Genomic DNA, 13,434 nt, shown 5'->3' on the forward strand with positions numbered 1-13,434 from the left:
ATACTATAGACTGCAGGATCTGTATTTCTTTTTTAAGCTTACTTTTAAATATATTTAAAGTGGAACATGTTTCTGTTAGATTTTGTATATCATTCCACATCACTGCACCTTGATAAACAAATGAGAATTTGGCAACAGAGGTCCTACAGAAAGGAATGCGTAAGTCTTTATTTCTTCTTGTGAGATGTGCATGATAATGAGAATTAAACTCAAAATAAGTTTGAAAAAAATTAGGCAAAGATAAAGGAAGACCAATTACTTTGTACATAAGAACCCCTGTTTGATACTTGTTGACCTCATAAATTGTGAGTAGTTGCAGTTTTTTAAATAATGATAAATACAAATGTTGAGATTGTTGGTGAACAACTAACTTTAGGTTAGTTTTTAGCGTTAGCTAGCAGCAGGGATGGACGCCGTTGTGTAAATGCAGGCAGCTGCAGGCACTCGAGGAAGAGCTGCTGATTTTAATCGGCAGGAGAGAGAGAGAGAGCTCGTCAAAGCCGTATATCCCTGTGGCGCGGTCGTGGGCACGAAAGTGCAGCTCGAACTACCTGTTGTTGTATTAAATTAATTGATTGCTGTTTAACTTGTATCTGTGTCCAGTCCTTTCGATTAGCCCCACCCGTTCATTGTAAACAATGATGCATGTAATTATATTAACGTTACTGTGTGTTGTTGTAGCCATGTTAATAAATTCTGAATGGCATTAACGTTAGCTGGGTGGCTACAACGAATTCTCACAAGCTGGCATCGTAAAATATCAACACCAGCCATGGGGATACTGTTTACTAAATTGCTTTTAATCGTCAAGGTAAGAGGATGGAAGTCTTCCCCTGCAGCTCCACTTTGTTGAAATGTACATATAACTAGGGCTAACGATAGGATAACCACCGGTTAATTTGTCATGACAAACCAATTACATAATCCAACATATGTGTACAAAACTAACATATTCCACTGTTGACTGTATGTTTTTTTTGAACGATTCGTTACAAAGAAATCGATACTTCCATTTGTATAAATTACGTTAACTATCGAGGATAGTATTCCTGCCTGCGGGACCAATATTATTATATGACAGCCCCGCCCCCATTCACTAACCAACCAATCATCAATGCTACGCAACATCAGTGCTGTGTTGCAGTCGCTCGGGTGAGATTTTACATTGCTGTTACAGCCATTGCTGTAACCTATAGGTCTCTCCATGTTGCAACATGTCATTCTGTCAGTAAACTCTATCCTTAATCAAAGACTCGGTTGTCTGCCTCTGTGAATCATTAAAATAGTCACACTTATACATTCTCTCGCTGGACTAACTTATTTTTATTTTTTTATTGCTCTTTTTCCCCCTCCTTTTTCCTCCGATTTTTCTCCCATCCCAATGTTAGTCGTTATGCCAATTCCCAATCCCCTTCCTGGTCGCTGCGCACTTACCCCCCACAGTCGGTCTGGGAGAGTGGAGGCTACCACGTGCTTCCTCCGACACACGTCTAGCCAATCAACCGCTTCTTTTCACCTGGCAGCGCGGACTCTCACTGAGAGGGTGTAACGTGTGGAAGGATCACACTACCCCCCTTAGATCCTATCCGCGCTTAGCAGGTGTAACGGAGGTACCGCAGTATATCCACAGTCACAGGTACAAGTAGTGACGTGGCTGTGGATGGTAAGCGGTACTGCAAGTAAACTCACTCCCCAGAGGCATCCAGACCCGGAAGCAAGAAGTGAATTCACTTCTTGCTTAGTGGTCTGTGATGCCGCCCGCAGCGCGGGCGTCCGGGGTTCAACTCCCACTCAGGGCGATCACTTAACAGGGGTCGAATCGACTAAACACAACGCAGACAAGATAACTCCGGCTACACAGGCGCCCCGACCGAACTGTAGGAGTCACTGTTTACAACGACCCGGACCCACCCCGCCAGCTTCTCCCACCCTCTAATACAGCCAATTGTATTAGTGTGAACGGCCAGCCAAGCTGGTGACAACGCCGGGAGCTGGATTCGAACAGGCGAATCCAGCGTCTCCGGCGTTGGTGACAAACGCAATCTCCGCTACGCCACCTGACCGCCCTTGCTGGACTAACTTCTAGTGAATTAAGTAATAGTGCAATTAAGCTATTCCTCATTTTGCTGGGGACCCCCTTAAACCCCCTTAACCCCCCCCCCCCCCAACCCCCTTAAACCCCCTTTAAACCCCCTCAAACCCCCTTAACCCCCCCCTCAAACCCCCTGTTCCTTCAGTAGCCTGCAGTGGGCTGTGTCACCCTGCGCTGCATCATAATCCAGATATAGCTGCTTTGCCTTCTGTTACCACCAGCTGTTATGATGTAGCACTTAGCACTTTTACTTATCCGTTTGTACGATCGATGGTGCAAAAAAATTAAAAATACAAAATGAAAACCAGCACGTGTGTCTGTGTCTGTGTTCTGTAGAACGGGGAGAAGGCTCAGAGCCCGGCGGAGTTCCAGTGTCCTCCAGGGTGGAGCTCGGAGGACCAGTGGAGCGTGGACACCAACAGGGCGGTGGACGAGAGAGGTAGAGGACACAATCACACAGTGTCGTTTCATCCTTCAAGGGACCGTTCTGATGTTCCTTCTCTCTCCTCCCCTCCCCTCTCCTCTATCCTCCCCTCCTCTCTCTCCCTCTCTTCCCCTCCCTTCACCTCCCCTCCTCTCTCTCTCTTCCCCTCTCCCTTTCTCCCCTCCTCCCCTCTCCTCCCCTCCCATCTCCTCCTCCTCCTCCTCCTCTATCCTCCCCTCCTCTCTCTCTCCCTCTCTTCCCCTCCCTTCACCTCCCCTCCTCTCTCCTCTTCCCCTCTCCCTTTCTCCCCTCCTCCCCTCTCCTCCCCTCCCCTCTCCTCATCCTTCTCCTCTATCCTCCCCTCCTCTCTCTCTCCCTCTCGTCCCCTCCCTTCACCTCCCCTCCTCTCTCTCTCTTCCCCTCTCCCTTTCTCCCCTTCTCCCCTCTCCTCCACCTCCCATCTCCTCCTCCTCTTCTATCCTCCCCTCCTCTCTCTCTCTTCCCCTCCCTTCACCTCCCCTCCTCTCTCCTCTTCCCCTCTCCCTTTATCCCCTCCTCCCCTCTCCTCCCCTCCCATCTCCTCCTCCTCCTCTATCCTCCCCTCCTCTCTCTCTCTCCCTCTCTTCCCCTCCCTTCACCTCCCCTCCTCTCTCTCTCTTCCCCTCTCCCTTTATCCCCTCCTCCCCTCTCCTCCACCTCCCATCTCCTCCTCCTCCTCTATCCTCCCCTCCTCTCTCTCCCTCTCTTCCCCTCCCTTCACCTCCCCTCCTCTCTCTCTCTTCCCCTCTCCCTTTCTCCCCTCCTCCCCTCTCCTCCTCCTCCCATCTCCTCCTCCTCCTCTATCCTCCCCTCCTCTCTCTCCCTCCCTTCCCCTCCCTTCACCTCCCCTCCTCTCTCTCTCTTCCCCTCTCCTTTCTCCCCTCCTCCCCTCTCCTCCCCTCCCATCTTCTCCTCCTCCTCCTCCTCTATCCTCCCCTCCTCTCTCTCCCTCTCTTCCCCTCCCTTCACCTCCCCTCCTCTCTCCTCTTCCCCTCTCCCTTTCTCCCCTCCTCCCCTCTCCTCCCCTCCCATCTCCTCATCCTTCTCTATCCTCCCCTCCTCTCTCTCTCTCCCTCTCGTCCCCTCCCTTCACCTCCCCTCCTCTCTCCTCTTCCCCTCTCCCTTTCTCCCCTCCTCCCCTCTCCTCCCCTCCCCTCCTCTATCCCCCTCCTCCTCCTCTCTCCTCCCCTGCTCTATCCTCCCCTCCTCTCTCCCCCTCTTCTCCCCTCTCCTCTCCTCCCCTCCCATCTCCTCATCCTTCTCTATCCTCCCCTCCTCTCTCTCTCTCCCTCTCTTCCCCTCCCTTCACCTCCCCTCCTCTCTCTCTCTCCCCCTCTCCCTTTCTCCCCTCCTCCCCTCTCCTCCACCTCCCATCTCCTCCTCCTCCTCTATCCTCCCCTCCTCTCTCTCCCTCTCTTCCCCTCCCTTCACCTCCCCTCCTCTCTCCTCTTCCCCTCTCCCTTTCTCCCCTCCTCCCCTCCCCTCCCCTCCCATCTCCTCATCCTTCTCTATCCTCCCCTCCTCTCTCTCTCTCTCCCTCTCTTCCCCTCCCTTCACCTCCCCTCCTCTCTCTCTCTCCCCCTCTCCCTTTATCCCCTCCTCCCCTCTCCTCCACCTCCCATATCCTCCTCCTCCTCTATCCTCCCCTCCTCTCTCTCTCTCCCTCTCTTCCCCTCCCTTCACCTCCCCTCCTCTCTCCTCTTCCCCTCTCCCTTTCTCCCCTCCTCCCCTCTCCTGCCCTCCCCTCCTCTATCCCCCCCTCCTCCTCCTTTCTCCCCTCCTCCCCTCTCCTCCCCTCCTCCCCTCTCCTCCCCTCCCCTCCTATATCCCCCTCCTCCTCCTCTCTCCTCCCCTGCTCTATCCTCCCCTCCTCTCTCCCCCTCTTCTCCCCTCTCCTCCACCTCCTCTCCCGGAATCTGAATTATTCCTTTAATACTTTAGTCTGTCAGAATTAAAGTATGTGTGGTGTGTGTGTGTGTGTGTGTGTGTGTGTGTGTGTGTGTGTGTGCGTGTGTGCGTGTGTGTGTGTGTGTGTGTGTGTGTGTGTGTGTGTGTGTGTGTGTGTGTGTGTGCATGTGCGTGTGTGTGTGTGCATGTGTGTGTGTGCGCGTGTGTGTGTGTGTGTGTGTGTCTCGGCACCAGGCTGGGAGTATGGGATCACCATACCCCCCGATGATAAACCCAAGTCGTGGGGCGCGGCGGAGAAGATGTACCACGTCCACCGCCGGAGACGACTCGTCCGACCCAGAAAGAAGCTGCGTGACGCTGTGTGTCCCGTTGAGGTACAGAGACTAACGCTGTGTGTCCCGTCGAGGTACAGAGACTAACGCTGTGTGTCCCGTTGAGGTACAGAGACTAACGCTGTGTGTCCCGTCGAGGTACAGAGACTAACGCTGTGTGTCCCGTCGAGGTACAGAGACTAACGCTGTGTGTCCCGTCGAGGTACAGAGACTAACGCTGTGTGTCCCGTCGAGGTACAGAGACTAACGCTGTGTGTCCCGTCGAGGTACAGAGACTAACGCTGTGTGTCCCGTCGAGGTACAGAGACTAACGCTGTGTGTCCCGTCGAGGTACAGAGACTAACGCTGTGTGTCCCGTCGAGGTACAGAGACTAACGCTGTGTGTCCCGTCGAGGTACAGAGACTAACGCTGTGTGTCCCGTCGAGGTACAGAGACTAACGCTGTGTGTCCCGTCGAGGTACAGAGACTAACGCTGTGTGTCCCGTCGAGGTACAGAGACTAACGCTGTGTGTCCCGTCGAGGTACAGAGACTAACGCTGTGTGTCCCGTCGAGGTACAGAGACTAACGCTGTGTGTCCCGTCGAGGTAAAGAGACTAACGCTGTGTGTCCCGTCGAGGTAAAGAGACTAACGCTGTGTGTCCCGTCGAGGTACAGAGACTAACGCTGTGTGTCCCGTCGAGGTACAGAGACTAACGCTGTGTGTCCCGTCGAGGTACAGAGACTAACGCTGTGTGTCCCGTCGAGGTAAAGAGACTAACGCTGTGTGTCCCGTCGAGGTACAGAGACTAACGCTGTGTGTCCCGTCGAGGTAAAGAGACTAACGCTCAAGTTGAAGTTTCAAGTTTCTTTATTAGTTGACATGCTAAAATACAGAATACCTTCACATGGAATGCTTTTTTCTATTATGCTCCTATGAGGATCGTAGGACGCTTGGATCATACACATACAGCTGCTCATTACAGTAATATTCCATAATTATTACATTTTAGATAGTAATAATGGTACAGAGCCTTGAGACATGTGCGTATTCACCACCGCAAACAGACTGGCAGCCGTCGTAGGCAGCGCCATGTGCGGAAAGAGGGGGGAGTGGGTTGGGGGTGTTACACGGCTGGATAAGACTGTGTGTCCTGTTGAGGTAAAGCGTGTTTACTCACCACGACCTGGTGACCTCACCACGACCTGACCTCTGACCTCACCGCGACCTGACCTCACCACGACCTGACCTCACCACGACCTGACCTCACCACGACCTTAACACAGAGATGAAAACGGAGATTATTTCACGACGACGGCGATCTGTGTTTTCAAAGACGCAACGATCGGCGGTAGCTTTGGGCCAAACGCCTCTCCTCCTCCTCCTCCTCCTCTCTTCCACAGAGGCGGGATCATCATCACGGGGAGGGCTGGGAGTACTCCTCCCTGATTGGCTGGAAGTTCCACAGGAAGGAGAGGTCACACGACACGTTCCGCCGCCGGCGCTGGAGGAGGAAGATGGCTCCGTCAGACTCCCTGGGGGCCTCGGCCATCTTCAAACTGGAGGGGGCGCTGGTGGGTAACATCTTTTTTTACACAGGATTTTAGCCTGTACCTTCTGGCAGGGGGACTGCCAATGGAAATGAGCCTTTTGGCTAAAATTGGGTGCATTTACATTTGTAAAATGTTTTATTAATGTACGCTGTCCCCCTTGATCAAATAAAGTAATAATAGTAATAATAATTTATAAAAAATAATAATAATAATTTCAGATAATGGTTAAAGAAGTGCGTCTTTAATCGACGGCGAAATATTGGACGGGTTTTGGCTGTCCTAACTGGGGTGGGCAGTTCATTCCACCATTGTAACATCTAAATCAAATCAAATCAAATCAAATGTATTTGTAAGGCTTGACAACACACGCTATTAATGTCCCCGTGGGGCCGGACACGTCTTCTTTAAACAAGTCAAGAAGAAACATCACAATAAATCAAGAACAAAATAAAAACACCATAAAGTCCAAAACATTTTAAAATGAATGCCAACACTCCCAGACATACCCCACGCGAAGGTAAAGGAAAAACTCACTAAAACCTAGCGATAGGAAAAAATGCACCACGGGCAATGTGGAGGAGAGAAACCTTAGAAGGGCCGTTCAAGGGGGGATCTGTCTTCTTATGTTGGTGATGATAGTAGTGTTGCTGTAAAACAGGCGAAACATCTTCAAGCTGTGTTGATAAGGATCCATGTTAAAAACATAATGATGAAGGTCCAGAAAAACGTCACCCTACGGCTGCTCGGTCGTGGCAAAAATCATAATCACGAATATTTTTTTATTGATATTTGAAATTGCGATTGTTAAACACGACGATTATGGATTTGAGCTCGGTGCGTCTGGCGAGAGCTCGTATGGAACGTGCCAGAATTTAAGTTGGGTCGGGGGTCAGAGGGTTTGGCCCATTCAGAAGGGTGGAGCTGCAACTTAGAAGACGGTCCTGTGTTTGTCTTCTCCTCTGGTGCGGTTAGGGTTAGGGGTCAGGGGTTAGGGTCAGGGTTAGGGGTCAGTTGCTAGGGTCAGGGTTATGGTTAGGGGTCAGGGTTAGGGTTAGTCAGGGAAGACGTCTCAGTGAAGGACGGACAGGAAGGACACAGAGAACAAAAATTCTAAGATTTCAGCTTAGAGTTGAGATTTAATTATTCATTCTTTCTACATTGCAGGGCTTTGTACGACGCCTGCATCTCCCCCAAGGGGATCAATAAAGGAATCTTATCGCATCTTTACAGCCGGTGGAGGAATGTGTTTCAGTCCACGTTGGACTCGGTGCTTAAATGAGGCACCGTGTGGATTCCTCTCTAGAGGTGCTAGAACTATTCAGTAGAGATCACATGAAGCTAATTGCCAGCAGGTCAAAGGTCATCACAAACACATTAGAGTGCCGGTAATATAATTTCCTAGAGCATCAACAACACATTCTCATACACATACTGCTGACATGTATAGAGCTAGTCAAGATGAGGAGCACGTTCAGTCACAGACTCATACCCCCCCCCCCCCCCCGACACTCAACTAACCGCCTCGGCCAGTCCTTCATACCAGCGGCCATCAGGCTCCACAACAGTGGGCAGGGACTGCTGCCAGACATCCAACTAGAACTAATAGGAACCTAAAAAGGACAATAACACTACCTTATGCATACTGTACTGTACCTTATGTGAATGTGAATACTGTATATTTCAGTTAGTTAGTTAGTTAGTTAATTATATTGACTTGTTATATTGTTTACACTGCTTGTTTTTACTACCTGTACCTCCCCTCCCCCGTCCCCCATTGATTCCCCAAGGGGTTCAATAAAGGAATATCTTATCTTATATACAGATGTTTGCTTTTACACTGGAAATGGGACCCACTGGCTGTAGAAATGTCAATGCCACACAATGCCAAATGATTGCCATCTGCAAAGTGTCTCGCAAACAGCTGATTTAAGATCAGCTCGGCGGATAGCACTTTGATTTTGATTCTTTCATTGATTCTGAATCTGAATTGTCTCCTTTTCGTGTTGGACGCCACACTTGGTACATGACGCAAGAGGGGTGACTCGGCACGGGCGCCTCGTTTCACGGCTTCCTGTTTTCAAACGTTAATAGGATTAGGATGTGGGGTCGTATTTACAGTACAAAATATCCAGCGTTGCACAAATGTAGTTTCCCGTCTTCAGACCCCGCCGTGTTTCTGCAATGTTCCGCTGCGACCGTCATCATGGCAGCAGAGTTCATGTGGTCTGAGTCATATCCTCTCATTATGCTTCTGCCCATGTCTGTCGGGGGGGGGGGGGGGGGGGGGGTCGTCCTCACGGGCATGGAACCGCTGACATGTGAAGAGAACGCGTCCCCGTTGTGGAGTGAACCTGTTCACATTCCTGTTTACATCCAGAGCATGTTTACATCATGACTCACGAAGCCACTCGCTGTGTTGTGTTTCGCTTCAAAGGGGGTCGACGTCGACGAGAAGGCCAGCAGGAAGGACGCGGCCAAGCTGTTCGGTGCCAACACGCCCACCGTCTCCTGCCACTTCGACCGTAAGTCGCTGCCAGACCCAGCTGCCACGTCACACAGGCACTGATTAAAGAGATCCACTGATTAAAGAGATCCACTTCCTCCAGGAAGTCTGGCCCTGGAGCAAGATAACGTGAACGTATAATGTGAAGTATATGAAATCACTCAGGGTTCTGACGGCTGTGTTGTTATTATTATGTCTGGGAAAGGTTAGAAAAATGTGCAAGTCCCAAAGGATGGTTGTACCCAGCCAAAACAAGATCTGTACAATTCAAACAATTTAGTTATTCAGCGAAAAAAAAATAAACATTTGAACATGGACTGCATTTATATATATATATATAGGTGCCAACCTGCTCGGGGCGACAGTGGCTCTAGAGGTAGAGCAGTCGTCTGGCAATCCGGAGGTTCCCGGTTTGATTGCCGCTCCTCCCGGGCAGTGTGTCGATGTGTCCTTGAGCGAGACACTTAACCCCTAATTGCTCCCAATAGTCCAGGGCCCTCATTCATCAACGTTGCGTACGCACAGATATGTGCTTAACCCGTGCGTACGACCATTTCTAAGCAAAGTGTGGGATTTATCAATTTGAACGTGAACTTGACTTTGTGCGTATGTCTACGCACAGCCCAGAGCATGCGTAGCTGGCGCCCGTTGGTAGAATATATTATTACAACAAGGAAATAAGCTTCTGTGCATTAGTTTCAACACTGGCGTGTTCTGTATGAACAGTAATTCATTATAGTTCATTGTAAAATAGCAACAGTAGTGTAATTATGGTCAAAACCCTATAAATAGCATTTGGAATAATAGGTCTTTATCTCCGAATGAATGCAGCATGGTTTATATAGCGTTATATATCGGAATATACGGGGTGTAACTCAACTTGTTATTATTTTGCGCACAGACCGCAGAAACACGGGAACGTTTTGATTATATTTAAAAGGCTTTACGTTAAACGTAATAAGTGGAATTTCGAAGCTGTAAGCAGAATACAAGTCATATGAACACCCACGATATAGTGTTCTTCCCCCTTCCTACTGTATAAGAAAGAATAAAAAACGCATTGCAATGAGAACCCTTGCAATAATGTGTCTTAAATTAATGAAAAGCATACATGCTCTGGACACAGAGCATATATCGTGTGGGTGATATGACTTGTATTATGCTTACAGAATTCCACGTATTTAGTTTTACAATGTCAAAGCCTTTTAATATAAATCTAAACGTTCCCGTATTTCTGCAATCTATGCGCAAAATAATAAGGAGTTGAGGTAGATACACACTCAGAACGTATTACATGCTGGTATGCTGATAGAGTAAACTATTATATGTAATTCATATAGGCTACCTAATAGTATATGATTTTTAGAGGCATCTATTTTGTTGTCGGTATTAGGTTACTACCGACAACAACAGGGGGGGACCCTGATGTAAACAAGACAAAAGTCTTTCTCTGGTCTGCATCCCCTTAACAATTGTGTGTATTGAGCCATACTGTGTTGTACCCATTCTGCAATCTGTTAAATAAAGTTTTCATTCATTCATTCATTCATTCAAAATAGATGCCTCTAAAAATCATATTATAGCCAATCGAACACAACTAATAAAGGCATTCATATTACAGCACGGTTATAATGACACACCATGCGCCAAACAGTGGTCAACGAACGGTCTTTATTAGTATTTTGAGCTGTCCAGGCAGAATTGCAGCAATGATCTTAGGGAGTCGTTGATATCTGACACCACCGTTTACAAGTCAGCCTTTTATTTATCCCATGTATAAACACGGGTTGTGTCTTCTTGGTTCGGCAACGCCTCAGTGAACAATCTCCTGTGAAGTTTCTCAGAGTTCCGCTCGGGTCAGTCCATTATTTCACATCCCATGGGGGGTGTTTCATGACCATATATGGATAATCATGCACGAGCATTGACGGTAGAACAAAGAGGTATTTATCAACACGGAGGAGCGTAGGACCTGTGTACGCAAGGTTGATAATGTTAAACGGAGTGCGTTGCGGTGGCGATTGAATAGAACTCAATGGACTCATTGATCATCTTTAGCCTCTGGCATATTTATTTCTCAGGCGGGGCGAGATGCGGTCGTAGTGCCGCTATATATATCAACACCAATCATTGACAAATAATAGACCGGAACAGGAATGGAAAGGAAACGTCAGTGACGTCACATACTGGATTTACATCGCCCTCTGTAGAACACAAAATGAGCAAGGGCGCACATAATAATAATATATTTAACACCCCCACTCGAACTTAGCTTATTGTGGTACAAAACAAAAAAAATATATATATATATATTCTCCCTCTTTGGCCTTCAATACAAAATAAACAACAACAACAAAAAAAACATATTGGCACATCCATGCTTTTCTTTCACAACTAAGTGCCAAACAAATACTGAGCAAACTTCTTCAGTTGTAGCTTAGTGGCTGGTTTTGTCATCACATCAGCAATCATGTTGTCAGTAGGACAATATTCCAAACATATCCTCCCACTATTCACAGTTTCTCTTATGAAGTGATATTTTATATCAATATGTTTACATCTTTGCCTGTTTACAGGATTCCTGGCTAGTGCAATAGCTCCTTGGTTATCATCATAGACCTTGGTTTGTGCATACTGACATCCATCAATACCCTTGAGTAGCTGTTGCAAATACATACACTCCTGTATGGCTGATGCTAAGGCCATGTATTCTGCCTCGCAGGTAGAAAGTGCAACTGTTGGTTGTCTTCTACTCTTCCATGAAATGAGAGAGCTTCTCTCACTTAGAGTGGCACAGTACCCTGTGGTACTACGTCTGTCTACAACATCTGATGCCCAGTCAGCATCACTGTGGACTATTAGGCCTAGTTCACCTGTATCATTCTTTTTAAAACATAAGCCACGGTCTGTTGTACCCTTAAGATACCTGAACACATGTTTTACAGTGTTCCAATGCTCTTCACTTGGTTCAGATAGATGCTGGGAAAGTTTACTGACTACAAAACTTAAATCTGGTCTAGTGCATGTAGCCAAATAGATCAAACTTCCCACTGCCTCTCTATACATCCTCGGGTCTCCAAATTTTTCTGCATTTTCTCTGTATTCAAGTTTTGATTCACATGGGGTCTCTCTGGACCTACACTCTTGCATTCCAAATCTGGAGAGGATTTTGTTCACATACCTCTGTTGTGACATTGTGACTTGACCCTCTGACTGGTTAAAATCTATCCCTAGAAAATGTTTAAATTTTCCCAGATCCTTCATTTTAAACCTCTCAGCAAGCATCATTTTGACACCTTTCACAACCTCCTCATTGTTACCAGCAATGATTAAATCATCAACAAATACAATTAGAATCACTTTTTCATTTTGTTTTTCCCTTGTGTATTGGCAGTTATCAGCAGGATTTTGTTCAAAACCATTCTCAGTGAGATATGCATGTAACAGAGCATTCCAGTTTCTGCCTGACTGCTTTAGACCGTATAGGGATTTCTGTAATTTGCATACTAGCTTTTCTCCTGTTTCTGACTTTATCTCATAACCTTCAGGTTGTTCCACATAGACCTCACGATCAATTGGTGCATGCAGGTATGCAGTTTTGACATCCAATTGATGTAAAAATAAATCTTCCTGCACTGCCTTTTGCATGACCACTCTAACCGTTGTCATGTCAACTGTAGGTGAGAATGTTTCCTCGTAGTCAATACCTTGCTTTTGGCTGTAACCTTTTGCCACAAATCTTGCTTTACATTTGTCTGATCCATCAGTATCACTCTTGAGAGCATAGACCCACCTTGCCCCCACTGCCTTTTTGCCTGGTGGCAACTGGGTGATCTTGAATGTGTCATTCTCTTTCAGTGACTGTATTTCATCATTCATTGCGTCTACCCACAGATGTGACTTGGTTGAGCTTATGGCATCCTGGTAATTTTGTGGTATGTCACAAACTGCTCTATAACAAGAGTCTACACATGTTACCAGTCTGTCTGCTGTATCCTCAGTCACATAATCCTGAAGGTACACTGGCTTTCTCCTAACTCTAGGTGGGTACCTTCTACCCTGACACTCAGTGCTAGGCTGTTCACATTTAGCCTCAGAAACATCACTTTGAACACTTTGACCTGATGCATTTTCCATTTCTTCATCATCATTTCCCTCATGTTCAAGGATCCTGGGGTGTAACTGTGCATCTCTGTCCTGATATTCAATGTGTGATCCATGTGTCTGTGTTTCTTTTTCTTTGGCTGTCTCATTTGTGAACTTCACTAACCTGTGTTTTCTGACCTTCTCTGTGTCTGGATAGTACACAAGATAAGCTGGGCTGTTTTTGTCATAGCCAATAAAAAGACCCTGCTCACATCTGGGATCTAACTTCCCTTTCTCTTGTGTGTAGGCAAAACATACAGATCCGAATTTCTGAAGTTTGGACATGTTTGGTTTCTTGCCTGTGAGCATCTCATATGGTGTCTTCTTTGTGCGTCTACCGTAGCACCTGTTTCTCACATAGGCTGCCGTCTGTACAGCATAACTCCACAGCTTGTCTGGCAACTTACTGTCTAACAGCATACACCTGCCCATTTCATAGAGGGTTCGCCAACCTCTCT

The 13,434-nt window shown here is 47.4% G+C and overlaps 1 protein-coding gene across 1 annotated transcript in view; it reads left to right on the forward strand.

The window, feature by feature from the left end:
• The window catches only part of LOC311247999 (myoferlin-like), a gene marked incomplete at its 3' end in the record, with an annotated part of 48,091 nt that overhangs the window by 606 nt on the left and 34,051 nt on the right, over positions 1-13,434 (forward strand). Inside the window, exons 2-5 of the mRNA XM_084338966.1 lie at positions 2,429-2,531; positions 4,698-4,837; positions 6,178-6,348; positions 8,762-8,849. Of these exons, the coding sequence (XP_084195092.1) occupies positions 4,763-4,837; positions 6,178-6,348; positions 8,762-8,849 (334 nt within the window). The remainder of the gene's footprint in view (positions 1-2,428; positions 2,532-4,697; positions 4,838-6,177; positions 6,349-8,761; positions 8,850-13,434) is intronic.

The sequence above is a fragment of the Notolepis coatsorum genome (genome assembly GCF_963971535.1).
Source record: "Notolepis coatsorum genome assembly, contig: SCAFFOLD_1353, whole genome shotgun sequence".
Classification (NCBI taxonomy): Eukaryota; Metazoa; Chordata; class Actinopteri; order Aulopiformes; family Paralepididae; genus Notolepis; species Notolepis coatsorum.